At 41.3% G+C, this 13,894-nt stretch overlaps 1 protein-coding gene across 2 annotated transcripts in view; it reads right to left on the bottom strand.

Annotated features, from left to right (window-relative positions):
* The window catches only part of PHACTR3 (phosphatase and actin regulator 3), a 114,104-nt gene that overhangs the window by 31,295 nt on the left and 68,915 nt on the right, over positions 1-13,894 (bottom strand). The window contains exons 5-7 of one of the 2 annotated variants that reach the window (XM_056354865.1): positions 10,599-10,802; positions 6,068-6,332; positions 4,839-5,086 (exon numbers count right to left, since the gene is read on the bottom strand). In XM_056354865.1, the coding sequence (XP_056210840.1) occupies positions 4,839-5,086; positions 6,068-6,332; positions 10,599-10,802 (717 nt within the window). The remainder of the gene's footprint in view (positions 1-4,838; positions 5,087-6,067; positions 6,333-10,598; positions 10,803-13,894) is intronic. The other variant, XM_056354866.1, reaches the window with a different exon arrangement.

Below are 13,894 nucleotides of genomic sequence, written 5' to 3'. Positions count from 1 at the left end.
GCCTGGAGGGGCACAAGAAACTGGGAGGGGACACAGCCAGGACAGCTCACCTGAACTAGCCAAAAGGATATTCCATACCATGGGACATCATCCTCGGTATATAAACTGGGCGGGGAGGGGGTCTGGCTGGTGTCTGTGGATCGCTGCTTGGGGACTGCTGAGCATCAGTCAGCAGGTGTTGAGCAACTGTATTGGGCATCACTTGTTTTCTGTTCTCCCTTCCCTTTGGATTTCACTCCTCTCCCCTTCTCCCTCCTTTTCATTTTAACTGTTATTGTCATAAATATTATTATTATTGCTCTATTTTTTTTTTATTTTGTCTCAATAATTAAACTGTTCCTATCTCAACCCTTGAGTTTTACATTCCTTTCTGATTCTCCTCCCCAGCCCCCTGTGTGAGGGGGGAGTGAGTGAGTGGCTGCATGGTACTTAACAACTGGCTGGGGCTAAACCACAACAGCAAGTAAATTTACACCAGATCCTTGCACATCTCTACTGTGTTGTACTGACTTTTCTGGTGTCCAGTCCAGGGCTTCAGCAGAGTCCAAAAATCACCATTGCAGAGTAGCACCAGTCAGGTGGGGTTCCGAGTATTGTCAGGGTACACAGGAACTACAGTTAAATCTTTATATTTGCTTCATCTTGGGAACATGGTGTGTAATAGGAGGTTATTTTGGTTTAGTTCCTTTTTACTTTAAAGTTTGGGGGGTTTAATTTTATGTTTCACCTTTTCTAGAAAAGGTCACCTCATTTTTAAAGAAAATGACATTTAATTGGTATTTTTGTTTGGCATTTGAGATAGGATTAGTCTATTTTTTAAAGGATGCTCTGGAGGTTGGCAAGATTCTAAACCCTTAATAGATTCTCATCCCCAAACTTTGGGGTTTTATTTGCTAGGGATATGTGGACCTACATTATTATTATTATCAGTACTGATCTTGAATTTCTTTATGTTGAGGGGAGGAGCCACTACCACATCCATGCATACATTTTGGGAAGACTGGGGCAGAGAGTAGTTAGATCTCCCTGTGTGAGCAGAGACAAGTCTCTTGATAGTTGCAGTGGTCTAAAATGAAACTTTTTAGGAACCATAATTAGCTCAAAACCCTACTTAGTGTCTAAAAGCTGTGCCCTTATTTAGCACCTTCCTCCTAATGCTTTCAAAGTCTGTTGCAAACATTAATTAAATTAAACCACACAGTCCTCTGTGAAGTGGTAGGTATACATTTAACAGATGGGCAAAGAAGTTAAATGATTTGGCTGATGTCACACAGAGCTTTCTGCTAACAGAATATATGACTCCATCAAAAACATTTGGCTCATGAAGCCACAGACTTGGGACTGGTTGAGGTTTTTCAAGCTTCCCCACACTGGGAGTGGGTGCAGACTGGGCGTTTGCAGTACTTGAGCCATACAGCACAGGAACCCACAGAATTCCTCCTGGAAACAATCTGAAGCACGTTTGAGGCTAGCAGACTCCTGGGTATCCCTGAACATGTTCTCATTTTCACCTGGAAATTTTAAACAGGAGGTAAGAGGAATTTGGTCATGTCAGGAGATTGCTGCGGAGAGACTGCACACGCACATTAAGCCCAGTGTCTCCAGAACATGACAGACACACCGCCCATGTGCTGGCCATCTGTGTAAGTGCATTTGCAGGCAGTTCAGTGCATCTTGGGTGCACTGAAAGCAATATATGTATACACTCCACAGCACATGCATATGTCTCTGTTCAGAACTGCTTAGAAGGAAACAAGGGAGCTCTACCTGTGTAGCAAACCCTTCTTTTGGCAATGCACCCTAAAAGATTATTCTCCCATTCATTGGTGACAGCTAAGGTATAAGCATGCACTGCTATCCCCACTCCCTTCAGCCTATTATAAAACTACTTGTCATACCATACTTCACCTGATCTTTGAATTGTGGGAGGGCAAGGCTTAGAATCACAGTGCTTATTTGCTCAGATGAGGTCAAGGCTTATTTTCTGCTGTCCTCATCTCATTAAAGGCCAGCTGAAACAGATGCTCTGCAGTTCGAAGACTGGACCTTTTTGCAAGAGGTGAGGTTTTGAAGCAGATGTGGAGACATTGGCTTAAGCTAGCTCAGTGTATGCCCTAGAGGCTTGTATTACAAAGTGAGATGGAATAATGCAATATTTTGCTTGAAACAAAGTAAAATGAAGCTTCTTTTCAAGGCCTTGACTCCTCCCAGGCTACTCTGCTGCACACTCAGAAAAAGTCTACTACTTAGTGAAATTAAAAACAGAAATCATATCTGAAAAATCTCAACTTTAGCCCAAATCCTGCTGTTGCATTAGAGACGTAGAGAGCATGTAACCCACTCAGAATAAGCTGTGCTCACTTCATCCAGATGTCTGGATTTCTAAAAGGCTTGTGCTATAGCCACTCCTGTGGTCTGTATATGCTGGGTACCGATACTTCAGGGTATTTCACCAAATAAAAATGTAAGAGGTTGGTATTAATGCTGACCTACTAGCCTAAGGAGCCATTCCACATTCCTGATCAATTGGGTTGATTCCTGGGGGAAAAAAATACCTGCCTGACAAAGTGAAAAGACAGAGATGATGTTACCCCCTTCAGGAAGACATGCCAGGAAACCTGGGTAATCTACCTGTTTTCATCTTGACCTGCCCACTGGTGGCCAGTTCTGTTATTCCACCTGCTGCAAAAACCTGTATCTGATGTTTCAGAGTTAATAAACAAATGAGTAAAACAAAACCAGAGAACAAAGAGGAAATAAATCCCCAAACTAGTTTTGCCCACATCCTTTTTCAGCACCCTGAGGCAAATTCTTCCTGATCATTATCTCAGTAGAAAGTGAACCTGCAAAGACCCTTGTTTAATTATTTTCTTCCTAAGGGTTATTTTTCCTGGTCAATATGGCATGTTCAGTGCTGGTCAGCCCCATGACCAAGCTATCTCAAGCAGGATCTTGGCTGTGACTTGTTTCATGATTTATGGCAACTCACCTAGGTCAACAATAAATGCTTTGAAAATTCATACCTTTTTCATGCTTGGTCTGCAGGTTCCTGACAAAAGTTCCTATTTTAATTCAGTTGAATCTTGACATTTAATTTCCTATGTTTTCTGTTCTTTCTATCAAGCAAATGACAAATTCTAATACTGTGTGCTGATGGAAAGACCTTGCTTGTGGAATCAGTTGTGGACTACATGCTAGTTACATTATTTTTTTAAGCTTGTGTACAATACTGGTTTGCCTTGTGTTTTTAGAGGTTTTGAAGATTATTTATTGAGTAGGGTGCTAATGGAAAGCCAGGGTACAGTTCCTCACTTTTTCCAGAGTTATCTGTGACCTGTACCTATCTCCTCAGGGTTGTTGCGCTGATGCACACTGTCCTGCATGTGCAATGGCAAAGTTGGTGAGGTACTAAGGCAGTACACTAATTGTAAAACAACTTTGGATTAATGGATAGTTTTACCTCCTGACTTGCCAACCAGCCCAAATTTTTTAAACTAGAAAGAGTCTGGAGCTTCTCAGGGAATTATTCTGGTGGTTTCCCTGTCACTACTGCATCTCTCCTTCCTCTCTGAAATGTAAACGGATGCATTTGAATGAATGCTGGCACAAGCAGTGCCACGCAGTGTCAAGACCAGAAATGCTTTGCTTATGTCCCAGCTTGTGCTGAGTAAATGGGCAGCAGTCACATCCCCAAAGCTGTTGTCTCCTCGGGAGCTGAGGCTGTACCACTCAAACCACAGAAGTCCAGGTGTGAAGCAGCTGTGTGAGCCAGCTTGCCAGGTACCTGTCCATGGCAGCCTCCTTAGACATCAAACAGCTGAAACTCGCATGGCCTGGATTTTTGGCGTGCCTATAAAATGTGCCTGAACTTAAACACCAGCCGAGCAAGCCACCAGAACTGGACAAGAAATTAGGGGGGTTTGTAAATGCATATTTACAACCTGCAAGGACAAGGCGGTCCACAGTGATCTTCAGCATTTTTAAATAAAATGATCTTTTGCTTTATAACAGTAGTCTATTCTGCTACTAGGTGTCTTAGCAGAACTCACGTGTCCTGTCTGCTGGCTTATACTAATAGACACCTTTTAAAATTCATCCTTGATCTGTTATCACAATTATTTTTTGATGAATTTTTTTCTGCCTGCCTTCTTTGAATGCATTGGTGAAGAGGTTGAAGGATTCATTTCAGATTGAATCCTTGTCTTGCTAACATGGAAAACATTAAAAACTTGAATGAAAAATAATTTTTTCTAACATGAGACAATTATTTTGCCTACTATAAAATAATTGCTCAGGTTTATACAATGCAATCCCCATATGTCTCAAGAAAGGGTAAAATTGACCAAATGGAAAGCAACTTTCTTCTTTAAGATATTTTCTCTGGACGTTTGTCCTTCCTAGATTCATTGTTCTCTTTCACTTTTCACTGTACCATCACTGCCCTGGAATAACAGTCCATAGTATTGGTGCTGGGTGTGCAGAAAGCTTTCTCTGCTGACAGTTAGATGTGTCTGCAAGTCCTGTCATTCATATATATAGTGGTATAAAGGGTACATAAGTACCTAAAAGGGTAAAGCATACAGGTATATTGACTTATGTAACTCTAAACATTGTCATAGCATGCAGTACCTACCAAGTACTTACCAAGACAAACATGTTCACAGTCACTATGACTCAAATTTAACTTCAGCTTTTCACCAGGATTCCTTGCAAAAAGTTGATGTGGCAATAGAGGAATTTATACTGCTCAGTATTTTCTGCTGCATGCTGCCTTGTTTAGAGCATTCCATTAGGCTACGATATCATATCTTTATAATATAATAAGTGACTTTCCTTACCAGAAATAACAGAGTCATTCAAAACTTCCTCATCCTGATAAAAAACAGTGTCTTCCTTGAGCTCTGAGTTCATGATCATATTTTCTTTGTTCTCATCTGACTCTTTAACTGAGTTCCACTTATTTTCTGAATCACTGCTGTAACTCAGTGAGTTCTCTTTTTCTTTGTTGCGCTCAATGCTAGATGTTCTGGATGGACGGACATCTACTCTTTTTTTTGGAGAACCTTTGCTTTCTCTTCCATGGAAGCTGTGGATAGAAGATGTACAGCCCAGTTTTTACAAAAGACTGTTCTGTTGCTACAAGTAGGACTTATCATTATATGAGAGTGAGCAGAATGTCTTGTAGCTTGTAAAGGCTAAGGTAGAGAGATCAACATGGGACAAAGCAAGATGGCATTCTCAAGACTGTGTTGAGAACAGCTAACACAGATCTACTTTCCTATCTCTTTCATAAAAATAAGGTACAGAAGGGTGGTGACTAATTTATTTCTTTAATATCCAGCCACATGTTACACTGTACTGATTAAAAAAACCCACGCAGCACGTCCTTCTAATATAAAACATACATGGCATAAAATATTACCGTTCTGATATTTTACAATCATGACAAAGGTTTAACAGGGCCTGGAAATAATATTGTATTAATCTATTCCCCATGACAATAACTGTTACAGAATTAAGAAATGTTACCAACTTAACTCCAAAGCTCTATGATGGAAAAGGTTATCTCTGTCCTCCTCTAATACACAGGAGGGCTTATAATGAAAACCAGACAAAGTACCCAATGTACTCCTACACAAGCATTTGTATTAAAAGTGGATACCGTATATGCTCATGTATAAGCCAAGAGACATATACTGCAATAGCAACATTTTCATATGTAGAGTACAGATAGAGCAGGATATATGCCTTAGCTACTTTAATCTGGTATCTTGTGGGGAGACCTTCTTTTCCAATAGTTCAAAGGCTATCAAATGATTCTACCTGTTTGAAAACCTATTTCCATGTTACAGTAGCCTCCTTATAAAGGAAGAACATATTTTGAATTAACTGCCAAATTAAGCACTTTAACCAGAGATTGATGTTCAAAGTAGTGACATCAAGAGGAAGGCAAACACAAGCTGTAGGACTAAATAAAATGCTAACAGGCCAGAAGCATGCACCAAGAAAAATGATTTAGTGGAATAACTCTCCTCATGCACCCATATAGCCAAGAGGTTGTAGGTACCTGTCCTGCCGGTGTTTGGTGGCCAGAGCCCTGTGGAGTTCTTCAATGACTCTGCTGGGAGGTAAAGGCAGGTGGACGGCAGCCAGGTGAGGGGAACCAGTTGGTGGTGTTACCTGTCCTCTGACATGGGTATCTGAACTTTTCTGGCCAGAGGGATGGAAGAGGGCAGCTTGTCCTGAGATTTGGGAGGAACCAACAATGACGTAATTCTTCAGAATAGTAGAAGGAGGCGATTTCATGGCTGGGTCATCGATTTCACTTCCTGCTGTCAAAAAACAAGAGCACAAGAAGTTGTGTAATCCTTCTTATTTTTTTGCACACAGATTCTGCACTAAATTAATTTGTTGTGTTGAACAGAGGAAAATGGTGATGTTTTGTTCTTGCTAGGAGGTAACTGGTTAAGCTGAGTAACTATCTGAATTCAAAACACGCATACTACTACATAGACCCAGATCTCTGAGCTAGCAAAATAGATGCCTGTCCCATTTCCCCTCTTTCCCACAGTATCACGTTCACTTTTTCCAGCCCACCAATGTATTTTTGGTTGCCAGTATTGTTCCTTGTAACCACCAATGGCTTGTACTGTGGTGGCTTTCCAATCTAGCACTTTCTGTGCTGGACTTTGGCAGACTGTATTAAAATTTATGCACTGTGTTTCTCAGTCAGGACAAAATGTACCGATTTCTGTTATCTGCTCCTCTGTGATTTCTGCACAGCTTAGACCTCTGTCTTTCGTATGCCAGTTGAGGAAATGCCAAAATAATTCTAATACAGGGCTAATGTTTGCATAACAAAACTTGCCAAATGAAATCCAAATGAAAGATGTGGTATTGAGCACTTAAGAAGAAAAAAGAAGGATGGGGCAATCTAAGCTTATTTTACCCCCAGATTCATGTATTTTTATGCAATATAAGCATTTTTTTTAGAAATTAGACTTTGATATATACATTTTTCTAGCACCTGAGCCCAAATCACAGTAGACATTTCCCTGGCTTTAAATTTGGTAGTTTCATACTTTTAAGAACATCTGGCCTGAGAAAGATGCTGATTAGTTTTTCTGTTCTGCAGGTCTCTTCTCCTTTCCCCTTTCCCGTGTATCTCCATCCCAAGCCTCTGGCGTATGGCTTTTACACCAATAGCTCGGTCTGAGTATAGAAAGGCAATGGGAGTTTGTCACACAAAAGAGTATTTCTTTCCTCTTGTTGCCACCTAGTGTTTTAAATAGGAATTTAAACTGACACAGCTTGTACAGCTTTTGTACAAACTTGTTTTCACAGATCATTTTCACTTTTTTCACTTACTTTTGAGATAAATCCTTCAGTTCATAGCAGAGAAAAGCTTCTGCTCAGGCCAGGATTATCCTGAAATACCCATGGAAAAAGGACTTGGTTCCTATTAGCAGGGTAATTTACTAGAAAACTGGAGACAACAAAAGTAGGTTTGAATATTAACTTCAGTTGTTAAATATTTCCTCTCAGACCCAGAATCCTGCATAATGGTTACCAACTATATGCCTTTTCTTAAGTTCACTGCTGGAAATCTGGTACAACTGCGTAAGGGTAGTGCTGCAAACAGAGCTTGGCTTCTCGAGGTTGGAGAGCAGAATTACTGAGGGCAACAGCAAGAGCACAAGTAGGAAGAAGAGCTCCTGTAACTATGAGCAAACTCAAACATCAAAAATTTGAGAGTGGCAACGCTAAGCCTGGTCTCTTTTTCACATTTTTGAGGTAAGAAATAAAGCATCCTTCACTGAAGGAAGTTGCATCCACAATAAAATCTCTCTTATTCTAAGAAAGGTCTAACATTTTTTCATTTTTAGAAGAAATTTTTGCACATTTCTCTCCCTCCAACTCAGAACTCTAACCAACGGCCAGAGATTCATTCATAGAATCATAGAATGGTTTGGGTTGGAAGGGACCTTGAAGAACAGCTAGTTCCAATCCCCCAGCCGTGGGCAGGGACACCTTCCACCAGATCTGGTTGCTCAAAGCTCCATCTGACCTGACCTTAACACTTCCAGGGATGGGGCATCCACCACTTCTCTGAGCAACCTGTTCCAGTGCCTTGCCACCCTCACAGTATAGAATTTCTTCCTAATACCTCATCTCAATCTACCCTCCTTGTAAAAAAGCCCTTCTTCAGCTTATTGTAGTCCCCCTTTAGGTACCGGCAGGCTGCTTTGTAGCCTCCCCAGAGGCTTCTCTTCTGCAGGCTGAAGAATCCCCATTCTCTCAGCCTGTCTTCATAGGAAAAGTGCTCCAGCCTGGTGATCTGCCTATGCATTCAGGAGACAGGGGTCAAGCTAGTCCAGAAGTTTCCCTATTTAAAACCTGAAATGTATGAAAGCACAAGGGCATTTCTTCAAGTGTCTAGGTGCCCAATGTGCAATGTCTTGGCAATGAGACACCTTTCCACCCCAAAGCTCTTTCTGCACTGATCAGGATGGTTGCTGCAGCCAGGAGACAGCCAACCTCTGCTAAGCGAAGATTTTTTTCAGCACTCAAGGGGATTTTGATTATGCACTGCTGTGGAGATGCACAAAGGACATTTATGATCAGTCATTGCCCATTGACTCATGGCCTGAGGGGTTGAAAAACTAAAAACCTCTTAAGTCACTTTCTACCACTGCACAGTGAGAGAGGGTGTCCATGTTTTCTCAGAGCAAGAACCCTGGGTTCAGCTCAACCCTAAAGCAGGAAGGGAGGAGACTTTGTTTTATATTTATACCTGCTTGTTCCTGGAACAGGTCAAGGACCAATTGTGTCCTCATTGCAGCTTGAGCCATTATTAAGAGTTGAGAGTTTCCTTAGATCACACCTTATTTGTCCTAAAGACAGCTATTCAGTGAATAATCTTGCAAAGTGATGTCTTGGCACCTTGCCCTGTTCCCTTTCTCTCTGTGATTAATTGGTGTTTGGCTTATTCCTCACTCATCTACTAACAGTATCTCTAACATTGCTAAGGGGAAAAAAAGCTAAACACAAAAGAGCTTTTCAACCTCTTCATCTTGCTTTTCTTTCATAATCACTCTTTCTCTCTCCCTATACATTTGTATTCCCTTTCACTCATTGACAGTATTTGTTTAGTCTTAACTTGCCACTGTCTCCACATCCACACAAAAATAAACACATGTATAATCACTATTGAAAAAGGGTCTATAATTACTGGGTTCATTGAGAAAACTAAGAGTTGTTCTCCGTGGAAAATTTAGATGAGAATGAAATACCAAAACTCATAATATCTTAGATGTTACAGGAAATACTTTGCTGACACAGTATATATCTCAACTCAAAATGCTGTGAGGTGCCTGGTGGGACTGTAAAACCTCATTACCCTCTGTATGGGTCAGGTTTTCCAAATAGCCTATGTCTCTTGGAGAGCATGGCCTTCTCATCAGTTGTCAAAGGGGCGTCCTGGTTATGCCTGTTGTTTTGCATGGTGGGAGGGGCAGGCTAGAGCCTGTCCCATAGCACAGAATGTTGGAGCAATTTGATCAGCAGCTCCCAAGGAACATTATGATACCATTTTGAATCCAGGTCCCACTTAAACTCTTACAACTTTTAAGTATGGACAAAATATGGATGTTTTCCATGGGAAACAAATACTTGCAGTTTTCCTCAAAAAGACTGAAAACCTCAATACTTTCTGTGAACCCCAGTGGTCAAATGGCAGTGCCCCTCTGATACTTTGTTGACTTGGAAAACCCTATTCATTGTGCCAGTAGATGAGTATGGATGCAAATCAGGGCTGAGATAATGGCTGTCAAATAAAAGTCTAAATATCCAACAGGTCTGACATTTAGATGACAGTACTTGATTCCAATTTGCAATAAAACCCTTTTAACTGCTTTTACCATATGTAGGGGGGCCAAAAATTGGAACAAACTAAAATCATATTCATTTTAACACCTTTTCTGAAGTGCCAGCATGTTGGAAAATGTAACAACATTGGCAATACTTTAGAAAATCAGGTCCAGAGGAATTGCTTTTGAAACGTTCAATGAAGTCTGGCACAGAGGATTGTTTTGTGGGAGCCAGGTGTATCACTTGTGTGTCCTGTGATACCCTGCAAACCCTTCAGACAGAAACCTCTACAGAACCTATTGACTTGAACTTGATTTTGGATGTTGTACTGTTATCCAGTAGGAGTCTAGGTAATGAAAATGTTTAAATCTTCCTTGTCTTTTATGGCATATCAATATGAGCATCTGATTCAGCAGATGTTTGCTGTTGGTTTCATTTGTTTTACATGTGTTTAGTGTAATAGACTCACAACAAATAATTCCCCAAGTGATTCAGATAAATATGTGAAGTACAAATATCAGTGTGTTGTTATCAGGCAACCAGACCGCTCAGTTCATTGAAATCATTAGCATTCTGTTCACTCAGTATAACTGGCTTGATTCAAAGCGGTTTGTGGCAATAGGCTTAATAAAAGATGGGGGGGGGGGGGGGGGAATTACATACTGTCCTGTGTAGGCAAACAATGCATAAGGGATGGGAAAGTCTTTAACTGACCAGTAATCACTGACCTGTTACGTTCTTTGTGATTTTGGAGATTGCCTTAGGTGGTGGCACTGGGAGCAACGGAGGGCTGGGAAGCTGTGCTGGGTTTCTTTCTGTCTGTTTCTGGGGGGAATCTGCAGATTCAGATACAAGTAAGGCTTGTGGACTGTCTTCAGATGCTGACAGGCTGGCATCTTCTAATTCTTCTGTGGGTGCTGAAGGTTTCTTGGCTAGTAGGAAGATAAGTAAAATTAATGGAACATGAAGTTAATAATAATGATAGGCCAGGGGACAATGCCAGGAACATTCAGAAAAAAGGAACACATGGCACACAGCTAGAAGCACTTTTCCACAGTGAAAACCGTTATTATGTGAAATAGCCAACCAGCCAAGGCAGGTGAAGAATAAAATGTATGCGGTTATTATAGAAATGTTAGTTTTGATGTTCCTGAGAAAACTGCTGAGCATCCCTTACTTCCCTAAAGCCTTTTTAGCTCACTTTTTTTTTTAATAATGAAGACAGCAAGGCAAAGCAACTTTTGAGAACTGCAATGAATTTTCTTACAGCATGCAGCTGTCGTGGCACAGTTACTGAGTGAATAATCTTCTGTGCTAGGAACTGAGTACTCTTCTGTGCTAGGAACACACAGCCAAAGGGCACAGATTATCAACTGGTAGTATTACATGAAAGTTGACTTTCCAATTACTTGTTGCACATTTATTTTTGCAATTTAGTTTTTATCTTATTTAATACATGACTTCAATTTGCATCCCAAGTTTTTTCCTGCTGTATCTGACTCCAGAACTGTTGAGTCTTTCCTGAGGTTAAAGTTGATAACCAGGAAAAGCCTGCCATAAAAAAGATTTGCTGTTGGATCTCAGCAGCTAATGTGGAACAGAGAATCGGTGAAGTACTTCAGAAAAACTTCAATAACCAAAGCCTTAGTTTGAGATGGTGAAGCAGTGCTCATTTCAGCATTGTCTCATGAAAGATAGCAAAAGCACTTGGCTGTTCAAGTTAGTGCAGGCTGAATCACTGAGCAGTTCATCAAATTGACCTGGCTGTCGTGAGGACACAGGGGAATAGATCCAGAAAGGCCTGAAGCTAAAGCAGGCCATAGGTGGAATTACAGTGAAGTCCAAAATTAACATCCTTGAAACCTGCTCAGATACCAGCTGACTCTGGCAGTGCTTGAACTTGCACAGTGCCTCACTGTTTGACTCTCACACCCTGTTACATGTCCTGAACTCTGCCTTGGCACATAGAATCATTTGTGGAATGATAGGTTGGAAAAGACCTTTGAGATCATGTGAGGACCCACAAAGGGGCTTGAGGCTGAGACTGATCCAGGACCCCAGCTATGGCCAGGCTCTCTCCAAACTACATTTCCAGCCACTATAGGCTCAGTAGTAGCCAGGAGGGTTATTTTTCCTACCCTGGCAAGTGAAGCACTCATCCAAATGGGAAGATCAGTAAGTCTCTCCTCAGCATAGAATCTTAGAATGGTTTGGGTTAGAAAGGACCCTTAAAGGTCATCTAGTCCAAATCCCCATGCAATAAGCAGGGAGATCTTCAAGTAGACCAGGTGGCTCAGAGCCCAACCCAAACTGCTCTTGAATGTTTCCAGGGATAGGCCATCTAAAACCTGTCTGGGCAACCTGTTCCAGTGTTTCACCACCCACATTGTAAAAAATTTCTTCCTTATCTCTAGTCTAAATCTACCCTCTTTCAGTTTAAAACCATTACTCTTTGTCCTATTGCAACAGACCCTGCAAGAAAGCCTGTCCCCATCTTTCTTATCAGCCCCCTTTAAGTACTGAAAGGCTGCAATAAGGTCTCCCCCAGACCTTTCTCTTCTCCACACTGCGTGACACCAAGTCTCTCAGCCTTTCTTTATAGGAGAGGTGTTCTAGCCCTCTGATAATTTTTGTGGCCTCCTGTGGACCCACTCCAACAGGTCCACATCTTTCCTGTGCTAAAGGACTCCAGAGCTGGACACAGTCCTGCAGATGGGGTCTCACCAGAGCAAAGCATGAGAGATGTCCAAACTGCTTGGGCTGGATAAATGACAAATCCTGCTCCTTCTGGCACTCTGGATTGTCTAAACCTTTCCCTCCAAACCATTCTAGGGCATCTCTTAATAAAACTCCTAGCAGTGGGCACCCCCAGCTGCCACGTCACAAATCTTTTGGCTCAGCTTTATGTTGTTTGGAATACAAACTCTCTGTATTAATGAACATTCAGCATCCTCATGTTCAGAGTGCATGGGGAGGCACCAGAGCACTTAGGCAGTTGGAAACAATAGCACTGGCAAGATAATAGCATTTAATTTGTTGACAAACAGATTAATGAGTATGCCTAGAAGAAGAGGAATTAGTATTTATTATTCAAAAAAGACAGGAAAGTAGAATAAATATGCATTGTTAACAAAAAGTGTTGTGAAATTTGGGCTGATAGGAAAGCTGCCATATGTAATAGTTGCCTGAATTATAGAAGGAAATAATTTTATTTTAAATATACTTCTATGGAAATCCTTTGTTCCAGGCTGACATCACTTTGTATTTGTTTGTGCCTACTGCATAGAAGACAAAATGTGGAAGAGAAAAATAAAGTCACTAATGGGTTGCATTACAGAAAGATTAAGAGCTCCAGTAGATGTTAGTAACGTGATAGGAAAATTAATCAGATTTGAGTGCATTCCCCTGAGTGGATTGATACTTTCTTCTGGGAGTAGCTTCACTGAAATCAGTGGACCTCCTTGTGACATGAAGTGCCGTTTGGCGTGGATGCAGAGGAGCAGCCATAGAGGGACTTTTCCTGTAGAGGAGGTGGATCCAAATCACACAGCCTCAGTCAGACAGATCTTTTTGTTTCTGAACTCCATCCTGTTCTGAGAGTGGTATGAGGAAAACAAACTGGCATTGTGCACTCTTGTCTAACGAATGTCCATTTTACATTCCCTGCAAAGAACAGTTTGCTTCTGGTTTTTTCTGTGGTTGTTTATGGTAACAACAGCACATGTTTGACTCGGGCTGAAGGCTGATCTGAGTCTTGAGTACACAAACCTATTAACAGATTTCATACCACAGAGTGAATATTATCCTGCTGAAAATATTCCAAGTGCTCAGCGCTAGACTCCTTGCCAGAGTAGCTAATTATTCATGGAGTGCCACTTGTAAAAATGCCATCTCACAACTAGGTAGAAATCCTGCTTTTGAGACTGCCCCCAAGCCCACTGGCTAGGTTAGGTGGGAAAAACTGCCCTCTTTCTGCCTAGGCTACTCTTTTCTGTGTATTAACCAAACATGAGGTCGACAAATA

The sequence above is a fragment of the Falco biarmicus genome, chromosome 10, assembly GCF_023638135.1.
Source record: "Falco biarmicus isolate bFalBia1 chromosome 10, bFalBia1.pri, whole genome shotgun sequence".
NCBI classification, from domain to species: domain Eukaryota; kingdom Metazoa; phylum Chordata; class Aves; order Falconiformes; family Falconidae; genus Falco; species Falco biarmicus.
This window is presented reverse-complemented; position numbering and strand designations above follow the sequence as displayed.